This window comes from Marmota marmota, unplaced genomic scaffold (assembly GCF_001458135.2).
Source record: "Marmota marmota marmota unplaced genomic scaffold, marMar, whole genome shotgun sequence".
Taxonomy (NCBI): Eukaryota; Metazoa; Chordata; class Mammalia; order Rodentia; family Sciuridae; genus Marmota; species Marmota marmota.
The window spans coordinates 23,012,415-23,037,063 of record NW_026000005.1 but is presented as its reverse complement, the minus strand read 5'-3'; the positions used below and the strand labels follow the sequence as shown (position 1 = coordinate 23,037,063).

At 38.4% G+C, this 24,649-nt stretch overlaps 1 protein-coding gene across 3 annotated transcripts in view; it reads right to left on the bottom strand.

Annotated features, from left to right (window-relative positions):
• Positions 1 to 20,319: 20,319 nt before the first annotated feature.
• The window catches only part of Cd28 (CD28 molecule), a 79,427-nt gene continuing 75,097 nt past the window's right edge, over positions 20,320 to 24,649 (bottom strand). For all 3 annotated transcript variants that reach the window (XM_048808382.1, XM_048808380.1, XM_015481289.2), the window contains exon 4: positions 20,320 to 21,028. In XM_048808382.1, coding sequence (XP_048664339.1) covers positions 20,900 to 21,028 — 129 coding nt within the window. In that variant the 3' untranslated portion in view covers positions 20,320 to 20,899. The remainder of the gene's footprint in view (positions 21,029 to 24,649) is intronic.

Sequence of the window (24,649 nt, the reverse complement as noted above, 5' to 3'; positions counted from 1 at the left end):
CTGTTGTTTTGCTCTTCTTTTTCTAGGATTTTGAGATGAAGTATGAGATCATTTATTTGTTGGTTTTTTCTTTTTTTAAGGAATGAACTCCAAGCAATGAATTTTCCTCTTAGAACTGCTTTCAATGTGTCCCATAGATTCCGATATGTTGTGTCTGTGTTTTCATTTATCTCTAAGAATTTTTTAATTTCCTCCTTGATGTCTTCTATAACCCATTGATCATTCAGTAACCTATTGTTCATTCTCCAAGTGATGTATGCTTTTTCCTTCCTTCTTTTATCGTTGATTTTCAGTTTCATTCCATTATGATCAGATAAGATGCATGGTATTATCTCTACTCCTTTATATTGTCTAAGAGTTGCCCTGTGACATAATATATGATCTATTTTTGAGAAGGATCCATGTGCTGCTGAGAAAAAAGTGTAACTGCTTGATGTTGGGTGGTATACTCTATATATGTCAATTAGGTCTAGGTTATTAATAGTGTTATTGAGTTCTATAGTTTCCTTATTCAACTTTTGTTTGGAAGATCTGTCCAGTGGCGAGAGAGGTGTGTTGAAGTCTCCCATGATTATGGTATGGTGGTCTATTAGACTCTTGAACTTGAGAAGAGTTTGTTTGACGAACATAGCTGCACCATTGTTTGGGGCATAAATATTTATGATTGTTATGTCTTGTTGGTGTATGGTTCCCTTAAGCAGTATGTAGTGTCCCTCTTTATCCCTTTTGATTAACTTTGGCTTGAAATCTATTTTATTTGATATGAGTATGGACACTCCTGCTTGTTTCCGAAGTCCATATGAGTGATATGATTTTTCCCAACCTTTCACCTTCAGCCTATGTATGTCTTTTCCTATCAAATGCGTCTCCTGTAGGCAGCATATTGTTGGGTCTTGTTTTGTGATCCATTCTACTAGCCTGTGTCTCTTAATTGGTGAGTTTAAGCCATTAACATTTAGGGTTATTATTGAGATATGGGTTGTTCTTCCAGCCATATTTGTTTATTTATGTTACTAAACATGGTTTGTTTTCCTCTTTGATTATTTTTCCCCCCTTTACTGTCCTACCTAGTGCCTTTAATTTCTTTTGTCTGTCTAATTGCTCTGGCCAGTATTTCGAGAACTATATTGAATAGAAGTTGTGAGAGAGGGCATCCCTGTCTTGTTCTAGATTTTAGAGGGAATGCCTTCAGTTTTTCTCCATTTAGAATGATGCTAGCCTGAGGCTTAGCATATATAGCTTTTATAATGTTGAGGTAAGTTCCTGTTATCCCTAGTTTTTCTAGTGTTTTGAACATAAAGGGATGCTGTACTTTGTTGAATGCTTTTTCTGCGTCTATCGAGATGATCATATGGTTCTTATCTTTAAGACTATTGATGTAGTGAATAACGTTTATTGATTTCCATATATTGAACCAGCCTTGCATCCCAGGGATGAATCCTACTTGATCATGGTGCATGATCTTTTTGATATGTTTTTGTATCCGATTTGCCAGAATTTTATTGAGGATTTTTGCATGTAAATTCATTAGGGATATTGGTCTGTAGTTTTCTTTCTTTGAGGTGTCTTTATCTGGTTTGGGAATCAGGGTGATATTGGCCTCAGAATGAATTTGGAAGTTCTCCCTCTTTTTCTATCTCCTGAAATAGATTGTAGAGAGTCAATAAGTTTTAATGTGTAATTCAGTTGTAGGGAGGAAAGAAAGACTGAAGGACATAATCTAATCCAGCAAGCATATATGTGGACTGAGTGTGATTCTGAGGGGTCTACACTTTAGTCCAGAAGTCCCAGAGCAGATGAGAGGCACCCAGATGCATTTGAGATGAGGTGCTATCATGTAGTTGAAACTACATGAAGCTGTTTTCCTCCAAGAAGTGGGAGGAAGGATACAGGCATGATTGAGAAGATTTGAACTGATATGGAAGAGATGTCCAAGGCACATAGTCAACTCTAATAGTCAGCCTTTACAGCGTGGCAAGGAAAATTACTTCAGCATTGTATGTAATTACTGGAAGTTTGTACTCCTGCTTTTCCTGTGTAGTTGGGAAAGAAATAGTACACCATTTTCCACACCACTGTCTTAAGAAACTGAAGAGGAAGAGAAGACTGGTCCCTTTTAGAAGAAATGAGTTGTTAGCAAAGGCTCTGATGTCAGAGAGGGGAATATCCTTTGGGAACCATGTTGCTACTAAGAGACCAGGCCTCTCTCCCTCCCACTGACCTGGGGTGAGAAATTTAGGGACTATATATCCTGGTTCCATATTTTAAATAGATCACTCCTCCTGAGCCTGACCAAAGTACCTCCTTCTTGCCTTCAACATACAATACTCACCATTTCGGAATGAAAGGAGATAGAACTTCAACAGTCTTGAATTAGTCCCTCTGGAAGTTCATGTCACTGGTCCACATACCCCTGGGCCTCATAAAATGGAACCCATCTATCTACCTTCTACACAAAGGCTTCAAAGACTAAAAACAAATTCAAAATCAAACATAGTTTCCAAGTATCTTGTCTGCAGTATGTCAAACTGACTTCTGGACATACATGGGCCACTAACTAAAACTTTCTTTTGTTTAAACAGAAATGACTTCAGACTTATGTATCTTCCTATGAACTGATCCAACATGAGGATGGAATCAAACATACACTTTCCTAGGGCAATCAACAGTAGATCCCTTGACATTTGTCCAAATTCACAACACCGTAATGACATACAGTTTTCCTTCTTACAATATGTCCTCTGCATTGGCTTATCAGGAATACTTCACAAGTCTAAGAACCATGGTAAATACCATAAAAAAAATAAGAACTAGTTTATGTATGTGTTCTTTTGTCAGGGAAGAGATTTCATGACTTTCAAAAGATTCCCTCAAGGACTTATGTGCCATCCAACAATTATGAACACTTGACTTCAGTATATCATATCAACAGGACCACAGTATACTTTAATTAAATGGAAAAAAGAGAGAAATATTCATGAAACTTTTCCAGTGAATGAAACAATGTGACATTCTAAACCTTCTGTTTCCTTGTGATGTACCAGATTTATTTTGATTTTATTTTATTTTTAATTGTTAAACAGGGACTCACTAAGTTGCTTAGGGCCTTGCTAAGTTGCTGAGGCTTGCTTTGAACTTGGGATTCTCCCGCATAGCCTTCCAAGCTGGTGAGATTACACACATGTGCCACAGCACCCAGCTGAGCAGATCTTTCTTAGATCTGTGTTAGACACAAAGGAGTAGTGGCGCAACTGACAATAATTCTTCAGAAATTGTTCCTGCACCCTGCTCCTCTTCTTCCAACAGAAGATTCCCTTCCATTGGCACTTGATCTAAGTTGAGCACATCATGATGACTCCATGATTTTTTCATACGGAATCTGAGAGGATGATCGTCTTTTTCCTCTTTGATCACTCTCCTGATGTGATAGTGAGCCCAACAGGCGATATGACCAACTACCAAGTATGCCTGATCTTGTAGAGAAAGGGGGAAGAGAGTGGAGCTTATATCTGGAAGGAAACAGAAGCAAAAGGCAGAGAGTCCTAGGAACATGAGGGTCCTGGATCCATCTTCCCCCAACATCCCAGCCACATGAACAAACAAATCTCCTTTTACTACTTAAGCTTGTTCAAGTTTGTTTGTCACTTGCAACCAAAAGTTTTTAGCATCGGCTGCAGCAGTTATCTTCATTTTCAGGACACTTCTCAATAAGGAACAAGGGGTTTTGTGTGTGGTTTTGTCTTTTTATCTTGTCTCAAGAATTACTGCACAAGCTGTCTCACATGAAAAGGGACAACTGCCCTGGCATGCTGTCAGCTTGGTTTAATCTCTAGATAAGCTGAATACAAATGAAGGGAGACCCAGGAAGCAAGGACATTGATACCATTTTCACATCTCCCCCTCCAGTCTTCTAAGGACATAGAGAGGGTTAAATTGATCTTACATAGCAAAGTAGTCACCAAATCTAGTCTCCTGACTCTCAGTCCAATGACCTTTCCACTTTGCCATGGGTTGCTTCATTGTATTATTCCTTCACTTGGAATACAGCTCTTTCAAAAGTTATGATCCGCCTCCCAACTTGAAGAAGAGTCTTGTTCTCTTGTGGAGAAAAGGGGAAGAGAGTGGAGATTATATCTGGAAGGAACAGAAGCAAAAGGTTCTCTTCTCCTTGAACATGGGCTGGTCTGAGTGACTCACTTCTGACTTCAAAGGCAAACAGCTTCTGCCTTGCTCTCTTAAGGGAACCTTGAAAACCCTGCTGCTCCACTGTTGTGAAGCCCAGGATATATGGTCCAACAGTCCTGCATGGGCCAACAGCCTCCAACTTACAGCATCCCTTAAAATCCTAGTTGGCAGCCAACACGATAAACCCAGTCAACCCTAGAACTGTAAGAGGAAATCATCATCTTCATCATCACCATCATCTATTGTCTTCTGCAAATAAGTTTAGGATAGTTTGTTACATGTCAGTAGATAATATAATAGGGTTATGTAAGTAGTAAAAATTCCTTTTACCTTTGGGCACTATTTATCAGTGTAAACAAAGACACTCATAGAACCTGTTACTTGTAGGAAAGAGTCAACAGATTTGTCTATATATGGCCACTTATGGAAGGAATATAGTGCAAGCTCTAATGATTTGTTTTGGCATCCCTGTGCATTTTGCATAAAGAGAAGAATAAATCTTGCTTTGCAGAAAACAAATCCTCCATAGTCCACTCCTTCCCATCCAATATACATTGTAGCAAAGTGTCAGAAGTAGTTGGTCAAGAGAAGACTGGGTACTCAGTGTGCTCTGTATACACGTGCACTTGTGAGAACGTCATGCCAGGCTGAGATTCTGAAATTCAATCATTTTTATAGAGGAATATACTCAGCAGAGAGGGACAGCAAGGGAAGCAGAATTTAAGAAAGAAAAAAAAATGAACTCTGATGCAGTTGTAGTTAAAAAAAGAAGACTTCATTAATACTATTGAAAGTTATGGAGCAGGTATTGATTGCACTTTTGAATTGTCCCAATGGTAGCACCTCCAGATTGACAAGTTATTGGACAGATGCTGCTCCCAGGGAGAACAGCATGACCAGGGGTGAGGCAGCTCCCTTCAGCAGGGAACGATTCCTATGGAGAGACTCTTGTGAGCCATCAAGCAAACTCTTCAGCAGCTGCAGGGGTGGACAGCACTTCTTAGATGCCATTTCATTTACATGGGCAACTACATGGAAATCAAAGGGTAGAATAGCAAATATTTTTTGTGTTTATAACAATACTAACATACTTGACTTAAATCTCCAAATATTAAAACAATTTTAGTTTTATATTAATAATTTTTTTCAATTGTCAAGGCAAGTCTTTGAGAATGGCACTAACATGGTTGGAAAAAATAATATATGTAAGACAGAATTTTGACTCCCAAATGACAGAAGCCACATAGGACTCTATTTGTATTCAGCATTAGGGGACATGACTTCAAATATGTTGATGGTGATGACATTCTTAGAAAAGATTCAACAATTATATACAAATAGTTTATAGTTCTGCGAAAAGACATCTTGATAAAACACATCAAATGTGACCTTACAGTTTGTTTTGAACTCATGATAGTGTTATGGACTGTGTGTTTGTGTTCCCCCAGAACTGATGTGTTGAAACCCTAACCCTCAATGTGATGATATTAGAAGTGGAGCCTTTGGGAGGGAATTTGATGATAGGAAAGGGCCATTTTGATGGGATTAGAGAGGGCTTGCTTCCCCTCTTCCTGCTCTCTGCCATCATAGGACACAGCAAAAAATGGCCATTTGCAAACCAGGAAGTGGGTCCTATTCAGACACTGGATCTTGGACTACCAGTCACCAGAACTGTGAGAAATGGGTTTCTGTTACTTACACCACTCAATCTATGGTAATTTGTCTTGCAGACTAAACTAAGATAGATGGGAATGCCAACTAAATACTATTAAAGCAATTACATTTAATTCCAACAGATACATTTGAAGAGGTAAGTGAAACCACAGAAGATCCTCAAAAAGAGCAAATTGTGGAATTTGACAGAAAATGAAGTTATTTCTGTACTAGTTCTAGCTATAGTTATTTGTTATTGACTGTTACTTCCTATTTATTACAAAGAGAAACAGATCTAAATGTGGATGTTTTATGTTTTAACTTTTTAAAATATTTTTTTATTTAGAATAAATGAGTTTTCTGTGTAAAAATAAACGGTATTTGGAAAATAAACACAACCGAAGTGCCATTTCAATAAAACACAAGGAAATTAGAACAAAAAACAAAACTGTATGGACTTGAAGACGAGGTCCATAAATAATAATTTAAAAACTATTATCTCTGGAGACTATGTTATGACCATTTGAGATAAAGGCACAATCTCATTTGAGGCTAAGAATAAAAATGATCGAAGACAAGTTGTTTAACTTAATATTACAGTCACTGATACACAAATTATGTGGCAAGTCTTGAATAGAACACATTATTTATGCTGAAACAAAGACAAGAAAAATAAATTTATGGAATAAGAACTTGATAAATTTTTAAAAGATTTTACTAATGTATAACCATAGAGAAAAGTATGCAAATCATATGTATATAGCACATTTTCAGAGTGAATAGTAACCAGTATCCAGTTTAAGAAGCGAATATTATATCTCCACAAAAATTAGGACAGGGCCTAGCCATTACTTCCTCTTCAAATGCCCTCTGCTTTGAGACCCAGAGAAGCGTTTCTGGCCATATGTTTCCCACCCACCCCTTGATCTAAATTTGGTTCATACTATTACTCTCTCACATAAGCCTGCGTTTTCTCTTCGTAACACCTACCACAATCTATAATTACATAAGTCTTTGTGAATTTATGTGCTAATATCTTCTCCCCCAGCTTAAAAACTCTATGAAAGAAGGAAAGTTACCTGGTCTCTCTCCATTTTATAGCCAGCATGTAGCTCATAGAAGGCATTCATTAAGTAATTTTTAAATGAGGTAAGGAATGCAGGAATGAGAAAATGAATAAAAATGAAAAAGTTACAAATCTCCCTTTTTCTGCTCACGCGTAGGTGCCAGAATTCTTCATCTAGCTGCCTTATAGAGCATCTCTATCTAGATTCCTAAAACATGTCAAATTCAAAATATCCAAAGTAAAATTCAACATCTTTCCTCCCTACTAAAACTGACTTTCTTCTCCTGCATACCTTTTTTTGGAGAGTGTAAGTACCACCTGCCATGAAACCAGTCAAAACCCAGGGGTGATCTTCTTCCTCCCTCTAGCTTTTAGAACCCCCTGGTTCTCAACTTTCTATTCACTAAGTGCTTTCAAAAACCCCATTCCTCCAACCTGCATTCTTGCTTGGCTTATTGAAACAGCTACCAAACCACCTTCATATGCTAGCAAAAAATCTTTCCAAAATTCAAATCCAATTGGGTATCTCCTGTGCTTAAAACCTTCCCCCAGTGGGGAAAAAATGGAAAGGTAAGAGTTAGTAGAAGTCTTTTATAGTGGAGACCCCACACATTTTGTTAAGTTTGACAAATCAAGAAATAGGGATAAAAACATATTAAGAGTTATGGAGATAAGTAACTTTCAAAAATGGAAACTTCTGAAGAATAAAACTGTGGGGGATAAGGAAAAGGAAAATGTTTAGTTTTCATTTTGTAGATTTCTATATTGCAATATTCTTGATTTTTATATTGTAAATAATGATTTTTAAATGCTGAGTTTAACCATATATCTTTTGTTAGCTTTGAATTAATCCCCAAATTCCTTGGCATAAAGAGTTTGTCTTAATATGATGTCAGTCCATACAGCTAGTCTCATCTCCTCACTCTGTCACACTTAACCTGCTCTTTGACACCCTGACTTCACATGCTTGTGCATTTGCTCAGATTGGTTTCTCCACCTGAAATGTAATTCCCTCCTTCATCACTTAGCTAAGCCTCCTTTATCCTTTAAGATACAGCTGGTGTCACTCCATGAGTACTTCTTCCCTGAGCCTCTCCCTCTCCATCTATGCAGTAACTGATGCCCTATCTTTGAACTACAATAACTCCCTGAGTATAGTTCTATCATATACCAGAGAGCCACATGAGAAGTACGGTAGCTCCCTTACCCTGGGAGCTTCCTAAGGACAGGACCTATATCTAACTCCTATGCCAAGTTCAAGACAAAGCATAGAATAGGTATGTTGATGAAGGAACAATAAAACAATAATCATAACTTGACAAGTGAAAGGCTAATTTCCTTAAGGGGGTCATGCATTAAAAAGCCAACAGCACAACTAAAAAAGAGTGAAAAAAAATATGAGCAGACAGTTCACTGGAAAAGAACCACAAATGGTTCTTAACTACATGAAAAGATGGTAAATCTGATTTGTAGAAAATGAAATGCAAATTATCTTAACTATGAGATACCATTTTAAACTATAAAATTGGCAAAGATCAAAAGTGTCAATAGCACTGTTAACAAAAATAAATGAGGTAAAATGCTGTCTTGTATGTGACTGATGAGAACATCTATCATTAGAATCTCTATGCAGAGCAAATTGGCAACATTTGTAAGGATTAAAAATGCAAGTACTCCTCCTCAAAGTAACTCTACTTCTTACAAGTTTTAAAAGATGTGTGTATAATAATCCTTATTTCAGTCTAGGACCTGAACTTCAATTGCTTATCATGTAATTGGAACTTAGTGTATACTGCCTTTATGACCAGTTATTTCCTCCCTCTGAGGTCAAGGCTATGTCAAATCTCTTTCTATCTTTCTCAGTGCCCATTTATTGAACACATGCATGGTTCACAGGACCCAAACCAAAAATCCTCTAGAAGTTACCAGGCTTCTTCCGGGAGGTTCTCCTTCTCATCAATTCACATGACAATAGGAAGATAAGGGGAAAAAAGTCTTAATGATCTCTTTTGTGGGGAGTTGTATCTTCTGCTAGTCAGTGACCATAACACCCCCAATAGGCAATGTGTATGTTTTAGTGAGCTTTTTTGCTGCTGTAACTAAAAGACCCAATGAGAGCAATTTTAGAGGAAGAAAAGTTGATTTGAGGGCTCATGGTTTCAGACATCTCAGTCCATAGAAGGTCAGCTCCATTCCTTGGGGCTGAAAGTGAGGCAGGACATCATAGTGGAAGAATGTGGCAGAGGGAAGTGGCTTACAAGATAATCAGAAAGCAGAGAGAGACTCCGCTTACCAGATACAAAATAAATAACCCAAAGACACACCCCCAAAGCCCACCTTCTCCAGCCACATCCTACTCACCTTCAGTTGCTACTCAGTTAATCCATATCAGGGGATTAATTCACTGATTGACTAAGGCTCTCATAACCCAATCATTTCTCCTCTAAACCTTCTTGCATTGTCTCACACATGAGTTTTTGGGGGGCACCTCACATCCAAACCATAACAGTGTTCAAAGAAGAAATTTGCCAAATTTCACATATACTCCAATATGGATGTGGTGATAACATTTAGTTATTCTGGATATTCAAAGACTAATAATTGAACAGGTAAATAGGATAAGATAGTGTTGAATCAACTCTTTTGTATATTCAAAAAACTAATCTATGAGTATTTATATACATCATACAAACACGAAGGAGTCATGATAATGTTTTAAGCTTCATGCAATAGAAAAATCCAAATCAAACAGCTTAAGAATAAAGCTATTAATTGTCTCACATGTCAATAAGTTGAAGAAAGTATCATCTCAGGGTTGGTTCAGTCTGTAGCTCAACAATGTCTTCGGGTCCCAGTTTCTTTTCCTCTTCCTCCTCTCCCTAACTCAATATGTCTTCTCAGGCTAATTGAAAGAAGATGGTTTATTCCCAAATATCTCTTTTAATAGCAAAGAGACCTTTTCCATTGGCCCCTCAGAATACACCATCAGGTTCTGGGTCAGAATTCTATCATGCTTCCGTGCCTAAACCAGTCATTAATGAGAAGGCTGCAACTACTATGATTTAAACCAATCCTTATCCACTCCTTGGAACTCCTGGAAAATACATAGAGAGGAAAAAACCGCAACCCAATTAGAGCTCTGTTTGTTGCAAAGGAACAGTAAACAGCTTTTGCTTCTGAGTGCCTGAAAAATATCCTAAGAGGCATATAAGTAGAATACACTTCAACAGTTTGTAAAATTGTAAATGTTTATCAATATTCTCAATTTTCCCAAGTCTTTTCATAATACCTAGTTCATCTAATTTGTCAAAAACAAAACAGCTTTTGGATATTTGTCAATGAAAAATATTCATTTATTTATATATTCATTTATTCATTCAATCAGGATGTTCTGAGCGTCTATCTTATTCAAGATATAGTCCACTATGAAGAATTCAGGAATCTCTAAGTTTATGTCATCAAGAAGTTCATTTTTTTTTTTTTTGGAAAATGTCAAACAAAAAAATATGGAACAGTTTCTCATTCTATAATGTGTCTTTCAGATTAAATCCACACATACACAAAAAAAATCCACAAATGGCACAGAATTTTCAATATATGTAGCCTAAGCCCACAAATAAAATTTGTTATTTCCTTAAGAGAAAGTGATTTATAATTTTTATTTAATTAATATGGTAGTTACAGAAAATTATACATTTGTTCAAATAATCTTGATTAAAATCTCAAAAATAAAGTATTTATAACTATATAACTTAGAAATGTGATGATGAGAACAATACAAAGCAAGTGGATTTATTTGTGGAAGATAATTCTGCAAAAATTATAACATGGAACGTGAAAACTATTATAGGTATCACACTTGAAGTCATTTAGTCTGGTTCCCTTGTGCAGCAGTAACTAGGAAATAAAGTAAATTCTGCCCTTAACTGAAAAAATCCAGGGACTTCGAGAACGAATTCCAAACCAAGTATTCTAAAGGTCACAAAAAATTATGTATTTGTTTTCCCTCTGAAATCTCTACCAGGAAGTTTATTCTCACATTACTAACCTCCCTTGAAGCATGTCAAGAAAAACCAACCAATTGAAAGCATGCAGAGATGAGGGTAAGGAAGGACTAAAAGGAGGGACCCAGAGAGAAATGTTTATGGTGTTAAGAACCGTTCTTTTCTGTTTTGGTTTGGTTTGCCTCATTTTAAATTCATCCTTGGTCATTCCCAGTTTGAGGATGGGGATATAACTTATTCTATAAAGCTCAGTAACCAAGTAGCAGAAAGTCAAGCATCCTGTGGGGGCCTTAAAGCCTCTACACTGGACAAAGGTGCTCTCTCCTTTATGGAACATAGATTATAAAAGGGAGTCTGACTGGACTTCAGCCCCTTCTGTACCCTTTGCTAAGGGCCCTTGCGCAGAGTACACCATGCATAAATGTACACAGTGGCCCTTCATTCTGGAGAAGAAAAGTCTTAGAGTTCCTGAGGCTGTTCGCCAGACTCAGAACTTGAATGTCATGGAGGGAGTCAGGATTATCCATCCTGGCAAAGACTGTTTTCATTACTGTTGGCATAATAATCTTAATCATCTGACCTTTTGGAGGCAATTTCCTGCTCTTGGCTGGACAAACCAGGCTAAATGCTATATTCGGGCCTATTTCTAAATTGCCCAGATGGTGTGAATGGATGTGAGGCTCAGAGTGCCCCATACACTGGGCAGTTTCCAGGAAGGACTATGTGTACCTTGGGTGTGACTAGCAGCTGTAGATGGGAATGGGAGATGGGGATGAGGAATAGTAAACATCCAGTCAGGGACTTTCTGTGTCAGAATAAAAGCAATTCTACCAGTTACTTGTGAAATGCTGAGCCTTCGTTCAGATTCACAGGGGACAGATTTACTCTTGCTCACTTAAAATGGCAGCTAAGTGCAGATTGAAAAAGTGAGATGGATAGAAGTAGGAGGCCAGCCCTGAGACAGTTGCTTCGGATCTCTGCTCCACCCACCCCAAGTAGGATCTGGGTGTGCTAAATGTGAAAGAATTAGCAGGGAAATTGGTCCTTTTCATTACTTTGGACACAGGCCATTTTTCTGCTCCCAGACTACTATGAATAGAAATTTACTCTGTTTCCTTGGAGATTACAAGGATTTGATGTCTAGAAAAGAGAAGAAAGAGCAAAGAGGATTTAAGAAAAGTATAACCACAATTCCCCAGAATTTTAGACTTTTAGCAATAATATACAGAGGACTCTTTCATCCTAAAACAACTACTCCTTCCCTTTATTTTTAATTTTCATTTTCTTCTCCCTAAAATGACTTTCCACTGGATAAGATTCCTTCTTCCTTCATTGATCCATGTCTTTCTTTCAAAACAGATACTTGAGGCGCTAGGGCTGGGGCTCAGCGGTAGTGCACTTGCCTGGCATGTGTGAGGCACTGAGTTTGATTTTCAGCACTGCATATAAGTAAATAAAATAAAGGTCTATCAACAACTAAAATAATATTTTAAAAAAACAGATACTTGACACTTAGCACTCCTAAGAAGGTTTAATACATATCCAAACTCATTCCTTCCAACCATAACCAGATAGTTGGTGATTCGAACTCAAAGACAAGCTTACAGCTAAAATTGTGGGTTAGGTTTTAAGTCAGAGGTCAGCAAACTGTAGTTCACATACCAAATCCCACTCATAGATTTAGCCACTCATAGATTTAGTTCTCAGACTAAATTCAGATGTGGAGATTAGCGAGGGGAAGGAAATACTGCCTGCCTTTGTCCATCCCGCAAGCTGAGAATGGATTTTACATGGTCTAAATGGTTGGGGCCGGGGGTGGGGAAGACTAAAGGAACAGTAATGTTAACTGGCATGAAACGTATATAAAATTAAACTCCCAATGCTCATAAATAAAGTTTTATTGGGATGCTCATTTGTTTACATATAGTCAGTGACTGGTTTGTACATCATGGCAGGCTTGAGTATCTAAAAGAGACAGTACAGACACAAGACCTCAAATGATTATCATCTGGCCCTTTATAGGAAAAAAAATTGCCAGTTCCTGGTCTAAGACCTTAAAAGTGTGAGAGCTATTAAGTAAGAATCTCAGAAAAATAAATTTCAGACAAACAATAAGCAAAGACTGACGGGTAGCCACATTAAAGTCTATGTTCCACAATCAAGATTAAGTGGTTACCCTGAGGAGCAGAAAATAATGATGCAGGGAGGGGAGAAACAAAGGGATATACAAAGTACACACTCTATACTTTATAAGTGCAGAAATAATAAAGTTCATGTTGCTCTCTGCCACATCCCCAGTACCTAGCCCGATCCTCAGAGCTAAATAGTTATTGAATGAATGAAGAGGAAGAGAAGAGGGAGAAACGTAAAGCTAGTGAACCAAGACTTGCACAGGATTGGGAGAGGAAAAAAAAAAAACTCAAGTTTTTTGCCCTGTGTGATATGTCACGGGTTTGCAAAAGTTAGCAAAAATCCCTACTTTGGAAGCTAATGTAGCACTTGTTAAGTGTGCGCCCAGGAGACTGGAGAGATGACTGACTATGGCAACTGTCCTGATGTCCATTCAAGTCAACTTTTTCCACCCCCTTCCTCTGTCACTAAGCCACTCATAGATTTAGTCCTCAGACTAAATTCAGATGTGGAGATTAGCGAGGGGAAGGAAATAGAATCTAAAGTTCATGAGATAAACAGAAATCACTTGTTACTGTTGATCATTGTTAGCTGGCTCTTCTTTCCAAAGCAGGGCCTCCCTCCTGTTCTCTCTCTCCCTCTCTCTCTCTGTCTCTGCTTGCAGGTGACACCCACACATATCCTTCAGCGTTGGCAGAGATGCTCACTCAGATAACAACTGGAGTTCATGCTGCATATTTTCATCTTCGTTGTCATCATCACCATGTAAAACCACAACTATAGGAAAACAAAGCTGTTTGCTGCTCTTCTTTCTCAACTGACATTTCCACCCAGTTCACGGTTTGTTCTTTGGAGACAGTGTTTAAATCTGTCATTGAAATAACTAACTCTCCCCAGTGAAGTGTTAAGTAAAATCCAAGCCACTCTACCCTGAGATCACTTCAACTTTTTACAACTTCTTGTCACCTTGAATTTCTGACACTCCAAACCCTTTCATAAAGTTTAAACAGGCAAATAAAACAGGGAAATGGCCTTTGGGAAACACACATGGCCCTTGGTGTTGCACCTAGAATGAAGTCAGCTTGGAAAAGATGGTAATTCTCAGATGTCTCAAATATCATCCCAAGTGATTTTCAAGCACCATGAAATGAAAAAAAAAGATATGCTGAGAAAGTGAGCCACATTCTGCTCTGGGCAGTTGCCTGGGTCTCTATGTGCTGGAAGCCAGTGAATCTTCAAAGGGAAAACATATTTCTTCTGGGATGTCAAATCAGAGAAAGTGGAGAGGTCCAGCCACTCATATGCATTCCTGAGGAATCAAACTTTAAGCACCCCTGCCAAGAAGTCAAGGGTTAGGCAGTGCCTCAGTGCAGAAGACACAAATAGAACTCAGGAGACACAAAGCTACCAAAAAGGCTCTGATGTGGTTCCTAGACCACCCCATTCGCTAGTACTTGCTGTGGTGATCCGGCCCCCATTGCAAAGGACCCAGAAGTTTCTTTGATTTTTTTTCTCATCCATCCATTGTCTCTGTTCCAGATAAGGAAGGACAGAAGGTGCTTCTGAAAAAGGAACCAGATCTATTTGATTGGACTATGTAACTAGAACATGGTGGGAGGTTTGTTAGATAAAGTTGATCTTGAATTTCAAGGTACTGGGACTTTATTACAGAACTAGGTTGTGCTATTTTTATTAGTACGATAGGAGTGCTTATGGAGCAGGTTTATTTAATGGTCGATTTTTTTACCACTCTGGTTCCTTTCTAATTGGTTTGAAATTGGACCATCCATGAATTACTGATTCCCTTTTTCTTGAGTAGTGGGAGATACATTAGCTCATCTTTTTCAAGCTTGCATGAACTTTATTAAGTTTAATAAGTTTTAAATCAGCTTGAAGATGAACTCATTGTGTAAAAATTACAACAAGGAAACAGAGGCTGCTAAATGAATTATCAAGCTCTCGTGTATGTTGTTTAAAGCCTGCCCTCACGAGATGATAGCAGAATGTGTGTGTGTGTGTGTGTGTGTGTGCATGTGCATGTGCGTGTGCATGCAAATCTTCAGCTTGCTCCAAATACCCTGCTTTATTTTTTGTTGTTCTCTTGTTTTGAAACTCTTGCAAGCTATTAGAGTGCTCAGTTGTGACATGAGTTTGACAGGGAAGATGCTGACATTTTCTGTCCTCAGCATTCTCATTTAAAAAAAAAATTGGTTATACATGGGCACAATATCTTTACTTTGTTTATTTATTTTTGTGTGGTGCTGAGTGCCTCATGTGTGTGAGGCAAGCGCTCTGCCACTGAGCCACAACCCCAGCCCCCTCAGCATTTCCATTTTTGAGGTCCCTTTGAATCAGAGCCAGACCAGGCATTTACAGATTTTGTTGGGGTAAAATTACTCCATAGGAAAGAGCAGCAGTTCAGCAGTAGGATGAGATTTTTAACTACAAAGGCAACATTTTCAGAAGACTTAGGCTAAAGATATGTTTAAAACATAGTTAATGCTCTCACAAGAGGGAATTTGGAGACTTCAATGGAAAATGGAGTTATTCCAGACTGTGGTTTATTTAGGATGATTCTTTCTAACAGTATTAGTTTTCCACACTGCACAAAAATTTCTAAAATGTAAACTAACTTACATTCATCAGTTTTTCTTTCACCAGATTTGGCTGTGTATATGTTTTGCCGCCTGTTTCTCTAATAAAATGAGGTTTTGACCTTGAAAAAAATGGAAAATAAAAATGGCTCTCTCCTTCTCAGAGTGTGACCAGACCACTTAAACTGGCCATTAATTCATAAACCCATATGAAATTTATTTATTCAGCCAACAAATATTTATTGCACTTCAAGCACTATTCTAGGCACTGGAGATACAGTAATAAAAGGAAACAGGTAGAGTGATTTGCCTTATGGAGCTTACAGTCTAGTTTGGGGAAACAAACAAATGAGTAAACATCTAGTGTAAGAGGTGGTAAAACACCTTGGGAAGAAAAATAAGCAAGGAAAGCAGACAGAGTCTGTGTGGGGTGGTGGGATTGGGAATTAACTAAGGTAGAGGATGACACCTGAGCCAGGAATGAAGGAGGTGGGGGATCAAGCCAAGTAGATATCTCAAGAAGAACATTCCAGACAAAGGAAGTAATATGTGTAAAAGCCCCAAGATGGGAACAACCTGTCAGAAATCATGCACAGACATACTTAAGAGACAGCGATTTTCTGAGCCTCAAATGACCTCACGGAGACCACAGACTCATTCACCCCAGTCGCAAAAGAATCTATGCCACTGTCTTTGGCCTGGGTTAATGTAAGTCTACGGCAGTGATGATCCTGGTTCTAGATCCATCATTGGCACCATCTCCAACCTCCAACATATAGGCGAATTTAACACTGTGGGATCAGTCCCCAAGTCTGCTAAAGTTCCCGTCTAGCAGGGCAAAACTGGGAAGAAAAATCAGACATCCATTTGGCCACTGACATGCCCATTAAAATTGCCATGCAGACTGGAGCCTCAGTTAATCCTTGGGATTGACAGACTCAGGACTGAAGTTCATGCTCTCTCCTGGAGCATTCCCACCACACAGAAAGCACAGGTGAGCCCAGCCTGAAATTTCAGAGAGGTAAACCATTGGGCTGATGAGAACTGTGACAGAAGTTAAGAGAACTAATCAGAAGTGTACCTTGTTTGAAATGAAACTAATATTAGAAAGTCTGGCCTTAAAAAGGCTAAAACAGAGATATAAAAGGATTTACCCACATCTCTTTCAAGTAGCAAGTTTTCTCCAGATTCATTGCCAAAGTGAAGCATCTCTGCCTTGAAGACAATATCAAAGAACAAATTTAAAGCAGGCACACCACAGTCTGGCAATTCTATCACTCAACACATAGAATATAATATATATGTGGTCTCTCTCTTTTTTATTCTTTTTTAGATATACATGACAGTAGAGTATATTTTGACATATCATACATACATGGAGTATAACCTCCCATTCTTGTGGTTGTACATAATGTGGAGTTACACTGGTTGTATATTCGTATATGAACATAGGAAAGTTATGTCCGATTCATTCTACTGTCTTTTCTATCCCCACCCTCCCTCCCTTCCCTTCATTATGTGTTCTCTTTAAATTGGCATGCTCAACCCCAAATAAGAAAGTTCACAATAAAAAATTAAAGGAGCATCATTAATTATAAGACTCTTACAATAATAGCAGCAACTGATATTGTTATTCTTCATAATTACCAAAACTGCCAAAGCATTACTCCAACCACTGTTTTTAAACCATTCTTCATTCATACTAATAGTGAAAATGGACTTCCCTGTGTAACATTTCTGCTTTGGTTCTGTTCAGAGTGAGTAAGAAAAATCTCAAGTGTGATTCATCTTTAGTAAGCCTACTTTTCCAGTTAGAAAACAAAATCGTTGACTACCAAAGATCAAATCTTTCCATTTAAAAAAAAATTCATTTATTTATGTGCCATTACCCTTTCTGAGAGTTCTCCAGCTCTTCAAATACAATATGATAACTTGGATTAAAGAACACTGTGTGCCAGGAAGCTGGCACAAATGCAAGTATAATTTCAATAGTGCTTCATTACCCAACTACTGCTGAGTTTGACCTTCTTTGGATTTAAAAATCAACCAGAATATAATATTTTTCATCTAGAATCATAACATTCTTACTCCTCCCACCTCTACCCATTAAAAAAGCTTTTTAAAGACCTCTTTATGTAGAGAAAAGTGGGGGAGAAATGCCCAATATTTCATGACAATATAAAATATTCCAAGACACGAGAAAATGATGGAAGTTAACCAATTTTATAGTAACTCATAAATTTGGATTTAAACTTATATTACATGTTTCCTCCCTTCTTAGGTCATTGTCCACTTTAATTTTATAATTCATCTATAAAACAATAAATTATAACATTTATAAAAACTTAAAATATTGGCAAAAATAACAAGAACTAACATGGTTTATCAGGCATGATACAAATACCAAGAACAGTTAAAACAAAGTCAAATTTGGACAAGCCTCATGGAGATTATAATATGGGAACAGAAATTTGTGATTATTGTGTCCACTTAATAGTTGAAGAACTACAGACTTAGATGAGCAATGGCTTGCCTAAGAATGTCTAACTAGTAATAGGATTTGAACCAGGTCTATCTGCCTCTAAAACCTAGGTTCCTCTAACAACCAACTAAACCAAAGAGCTGGAGAAATTGTAAAGGTGACAGTAGAGACATTCTTCAGGGTCTCAGACATATTTCAGTTGACTCAAATGAAGGCAGAAAAATATGCATGGTCATTCCAGGGTTAAGCCTTGCAAAGTCTCTTGAGAACTTTGGTGTTCTCTCAAAAGTCATACTTCAAAATAGTCTTCCAAGTCAAGGGTACCTCAAATGTACCTCCAGGGTACACAGGTAGCTGAGCCCACAGAGTTTTGCAGCTCTGAGCCCTAATGCACGCAAAGTCCCTGGAGAGGAGCTCCCACCAGTGCTCTTTCTGTCTGATGCATTCAGGAAAAATTCTACCCAATGTCAGCCCCCTTAGTACAAGGCAAGAACTGTTTCATTCCCTTTTATTTTGCCTTCTTCAAAAGAAGTCCTTGGAACTCAGCCCTCATACATACTGAATGCTCAATTCCTTTTTCACAGTATCATAACTTCTTCTGTGAATTCTCTGTCACTATTATATTTCAGATATCCCTGCAGATAATAAAGTGACCCAATGTGCAAAGCTGAAACATACTGGGGTTGACTGGAATGAGCCAATAAACAAATAATCCTTCATAGTATTCACATACTTTTGAAATCAAGTGACCTTATTTCCTGACACATTCTACTGGATAGGGAAAATTAGTTATGCTATTTTATTCTTTTGAAATCAGGCTGTGGAGGCTAACACTGAATTCCATTAGAAGGAATGAGAAAGCAAGTCCTGGAGCTGTTTTAAGGGAATTTTGTTGGTCAAAATGATTAAAAATGCTCAAACTTTGTCAAAGACAATGTCCACATCTTTCTAAACTAAGAAGAAAACAAGTGTTAAATAGAAACTAAGTGGCTCATTTCATGAGTGGGAGACACTAACCTATATCCACCCTAAACACCCATTCTATTTTATTTACATATATATATACACATACATATATTTATTCTTTTTAGATATACATGAAAGTAGAGTGTATTTTGACATATCATACATACATGGAGTATAACTTATTCCAATTAGGATGCCATTCTTGCAGTTGTACATGATGTGGAGTTTCACTGGTCATATATTCATATACCAGCATAGAAAATTTATGTCCAATTCATTCTGCCATCTTTCCTATTCCCATCCCTTCTCCCTCTTTATTCTCCTTTGTCTGATCCAATGAACTTCTCTTCCTCTGTCCCCATCCCTTATTACGTGTTAGCATCCACATATCAGAGAGAACACTCCACCTTCGGTTTTTTGGGATTGGCTTACTTTACCTAGCATGATATTCTCCAGTTCCATCCATTTATCAGCAAATTCTATAATTTCATTATTCTTTATGGCTGAGCTATTTTTTCATTGTGTGTGTGGGTATATATACATATATACCCACACACACACATACCACATTTTCTTTATTCATTCATCATCTGTTGTAGGGTACCTAGTTTGGTTCCATAGCTTGGCTATTGTGAATTGAACTGCTATAAACATTGATGTGGCTGCATCACTGTAGTATGTTGATTTTGAGTCCTTTAAGTATAAACCGAGGAGTGGGATAACTGAGTCAAATGGTGGTTCCATTCCAAGTTTTATGAGGAATCTCCATACTGCTTTCCAGAGTGGTTGCACCAATTTGCAGTCCCATCAACAATGTATGAGTGAACCTTTTTCCCCACATTCTCGCTAACATTTATCATTACTTGTATTTTGGATAATTGCTATTCTAACTGGAGTGAAATGGAATCTGAGTGTAGTTTTAATTTGCATTTCTCTAGTTGCTAGAGATGTTGAACATTTTTCCATATATTTGTTTACTGTTCATATTTCTTCTTCAATGAAGTACCTATTCAGTTCCCAATTATTGATTGGGTTATTTGGAGGGGTTTTTTGGTGTTAAGTTTTTTGATTCTTTGTATATCCTGGAGATTAATGCTCTATCTGAGGTGCAGGTGGCAAAGATTTTCCGAAGGCTCTCTCTTTACATTCTTGATTATTTCTTTTGCTGTGAAGAAGCTTTTTAGTTTGATACCATCCCATTTATTGATTCTTGATTTTACTTCTTGCGCTTTAGGAGTCTTGTTGAGGAAGTTGGTTCCTAAGCCTACATGATGGAGATTTGGGCCTACTTTTTCTTCTGTTAGATGCAAGTTCTCTGGTCTAATGCCTAAGTCCTTGATCTACTTTGAGTTGAGTTCTGTGCAGGGCTAAACACCCACTTTAAAAGGGAATGTTTTCTAGCCTTTCTTCTCCATTTAAAATAGCCCTGGATATCACACTTTGCTTGACTGAGATGTGCAGGGGATTGAGAAGAGAAAGAGGGCTCAGCCCAGCAGCCTGGAAGCAGATTCCAAAAGCTAACAGAATCCACTGACTTTTTATTTTCTACTCTAACTCTTCAACCAAGTCAATAAATACATGATAAGTTTGAATGTGGGTCATGGCCCTACAAGACTTAGCCTGCCAAAGGATATTTTTTTAACTGAGTCTCAAAATGATCTTGATATTTCATCCACAATCTCAATAAAAATTGGTATTGGTGGCCCAACAGGGGCTTGAGACAGCCGGCTGATGATAAATCAGTCCTTTCCTATCCAGAGCATTGATGTTGTGTGGGTGGAGGGGTGCCAGCCGGCTGGCTTCTGGATAGGCGTCCTTGTCAGGGGCGGTAGGCTGCAAAGTCTCGTGCTGGGGCATAGGGCTGGTAGTGTTTGCGGGTGGGCCCCGGCCTCCGGGGAGTCATGTTCATATAGTCACTCTGAAGAAGCCTGGTTCTTTGACGCTTCGTCTGCAGGAAAAAGAAGTGTTAATGTGGAAGGACATGGGGGAGATATTAGGAGAGGCGTTCTAAGATTTTGTAGACACCTATTAAGAATATTAACTGTCAGATGTTGCTAAACACAAGCATTTCTTGAGCACCTTGGACTTAGACTAATCAACTCACTATTGGCTGTTCTAAATTAACTTGAAAAATCTCAATCAAAGAAAATATTTTAGAGAAATGTATCATATAGATATCACTCTTAAAGCTGTCATTTGACTTGAAGTGCAACAGTATATCTAAATAACCTATTTACTATTGATATTAATTAATCCATCTCTGAATGGATTAAGCATTACCACTGTAATCTTTCTACATTAGTCATTTGCTTAACAAGCCATATTTCCATAATCAACCAAAAAGGACCTTTAGCTCCTCCAGAGTCTGGAGTGAGTATAAATTCATAACAGTGAAGTCCAAATTAATGGAGATTTACAGTTCTGAATAACTAGGCACATTCCTGTACTTTTATGTGCCTGTATTTCTGTAAAGACAATTGGGTTACCCATCCCTTTTCCCAGGGCTCATCTTCCTCAGGAGGAACTCCTACCAGGGCTGAGGGGAAAAGGAAGGATCCTGAACCTGAAGCAAGAGTTACATTCACCATGAATCTTAGCAAAATTTTTGTCCCAGGGCGAGGAGCATCATTTGTATATCAATACAATGATAAAATGTACAGTTTTGACCAAAGTCCCATAGGTATTCTAAAATTAGAAAAACATCTGGATTTCTGAATTCATAATTCTCTATTATGGAAAAAGAATGCCTATTTCCTGGCACACAAGGTGATGCATAAGTAGATACACTGGACATGAATGAGAAGAAACCTGAATAAGCACATAAGTAAATTACTTCAGTCCTGATCTCATTTCCGTGCTCTCCTCCCTGACCTCTTCACAACTTCCTTGTTACAGGGGCACGGAATGCTAGAGAAAGATTTCAAAAACACTGCTCTCCACATTACTAAGTGCAACTAACATGTTCAGCCCTCATCCTCTTCAACTCTCAGCACCATCCTACACATCCCTCCGAATCCCTGGGTTCTCCATCCATGGATTCAACAAAACACAGATGGAAAACATTTTTAAATAATTTTTTTCTTAAAAAAATTAAATTTTTTTTAATTTTTAAAATTCTAAATAATTTTTAGAAATATTATTTTTAGGGCTGGGGTTGTAGCTCAGTGGTAGAGTGCTTGCTTAGCACACATGAGGCACTGGGTTTGATCCTCAGGACCACATAAAAATAAAATAAAGCTATTGTGTCCACCTGCAACTAAAAATATATATATTTTTAAAAACACTATTTTAAATATTTTTGAATAATTTTTTAATTAAAGAATTTTTTTCATTCTTCCTTAAACCACACAACTATATACAGAACATTTACATTGTTTTAGGTATTATAAGTCTAGAGAGGATTTAAAGTACACAGGAAGATGTGCATAAGTTATATGCAAATATCAACCTATTTTATATAAGGGACTTGAGCATCCATGGATTTTGATATTTGAGGGTGTTCTAGAACCAATTCCATATGGACACCAAAGATGACTGTACTGTTGATAGCTCTCCTTTTTGAAACACCTCCTCTTTGCCTTCTGTGACATCCTGGTATCCATCCTACCTTGCTGGTCACTTCTTCTGTGCTTCTTTTGCCATTCAATGTTAGAATTTCTCACTGCTTGATCCTTGGCCTTCTCTATTCCCTCTATCCTCTCTCCCTAAGGCAATCTCATTCACGTTCCAGCTGCAGTTGGCACCTTAGGACTAGACTCCAAGGGCACTCTACACTCAACCTGTCCAAAATGAAACTCAAGATCTTCCCTCAAACTCTCTCTCTCTCTCTCTCTCTCTCCCGGTGTTTCTCATATCAGTAAATGACAGTTGCCCAAGCCAGACCTCCTAGGCCTTATCCTTGACGTCTTGAGCTCCCTTATCACCTGTCCCAGGAAACATTTGGAAAAGTGTGAAGATGTTTTTGGTTGTCACAATGGAAAGGTATGCTACTGGCATCTAGTGAGTAAATGCCAGAGATGCTGCTAAACATCCTGTACAGGGCATCTAATAAGGAAATATCTAGCACAAAACATCACTAGTGCCAAGACTGGAAAATTCTGACCTAAACAGTCTGATCATGAAAAAAAAAATGGAATGACAAGAAAGTAATGGATATAAAACATATCACCAAATAAGAAAGAATATTATTAAACTGCTTGACTCCTCCTTACTCAAACCCAAAGGTAATGATGATTTGAGCCTAGTTGACCAGAAGTATAGTGTCCCCCCCACTCACAGATGTAAAGCAAGGCAATAGGAGAAGTTGATTGGAAAAAGAAGGTTAAAAATTCAGCTCTGGCTATTTTAGATTTGAGTTAATGGATGAGCTATCTGGCTGGATCTAAGAAGAGAGAAGAACATAATACATACATAATAGGGAGATTCGTTCGGATAGAGATACACATGGAAGTCAAGCATCTGAATGATGTTGCTTTTCAATATCACTTACTTCTATATCCTTACTAGAAATAAAAGACTAGAACTCTCTTCATAGAGTTACAGAAGGGCAGTGGTGAGATCAAGGAAATGTCGGCATCCAAATAAATACAGAAGGCTACTGCTTCTGATACCTAGGAAGCATTTTTCATGCTTACTCCAATACCTTTGCCAAACTCCCAAGTGACTGCCCTTGTCTCTGACACCTGAACAAAACTATAGACAGTAGAGGGAACCCCAATAATAAAGATGTCTTCTGAGGCACTCCAGAGTTCACACAAAAATAATGTAAGATCTGCTGCATTTGGTTCCCATCCTTACCCTCAAACAATTACCAAATAGTGGATTTAGTTAATGTCATCCTGACTCTAAACACAACAGCAGGATGGGAATGACAGATGCATGGATGGGAATACTATCCAGAACCCACAGTGCCCATGTGCATCTAGCACATGGCCAGAGGACCCACCTAATGTGTCTGTGTGTTTGTGTCATCGATTCCACCCCTTCACCAATGTCTATGAAAAATGTGTGATTTCAGGATCACTAGCTCTTTGCCCTTTGCCCTTCCCTCCACCTCTGCCTTATCCACCTGTTTTCTGGGAGGAGCAGCAACACATAAGGGCATGTATAAAGCAATCTATTCAAAGAATCAGTCTTCAAGAATTTACTGTGGGGCTGGGTTGTGGCTCAGTGGTAGAGTGCTTGCCTAGCATGTGTGAGGCACTGGGATCGATTCTCAGCACCACATATAAATAAATAAAGGTCCATCAATAACTAATAAAATATTTTTTAAAAAAGAATTTACTGGGATCAATACCAGCGGCGACAGAAACAGTTGGTCTCCTGGTAGGGGGGGTGAGGCACAGACACCCGAGTCTCCTCAATTTGTCGTCGAGCCAGAGGGGAGGAGCCGGGCCGCCGCCAGCGCCCGGAGCAGGCCCAGCGGCTCGCCAGCGTGGTGACCGCGTGACCCCAATTGGAGAGGGGGCGGAGCGGAGCCGCCACCCACACCCGCAAGGTGGGCAGACCCGCGACCCAGTGGTACATGGGCATGGTAGGAGGGGCAGGGCAGAGCCGCCGTTCGCGCTTG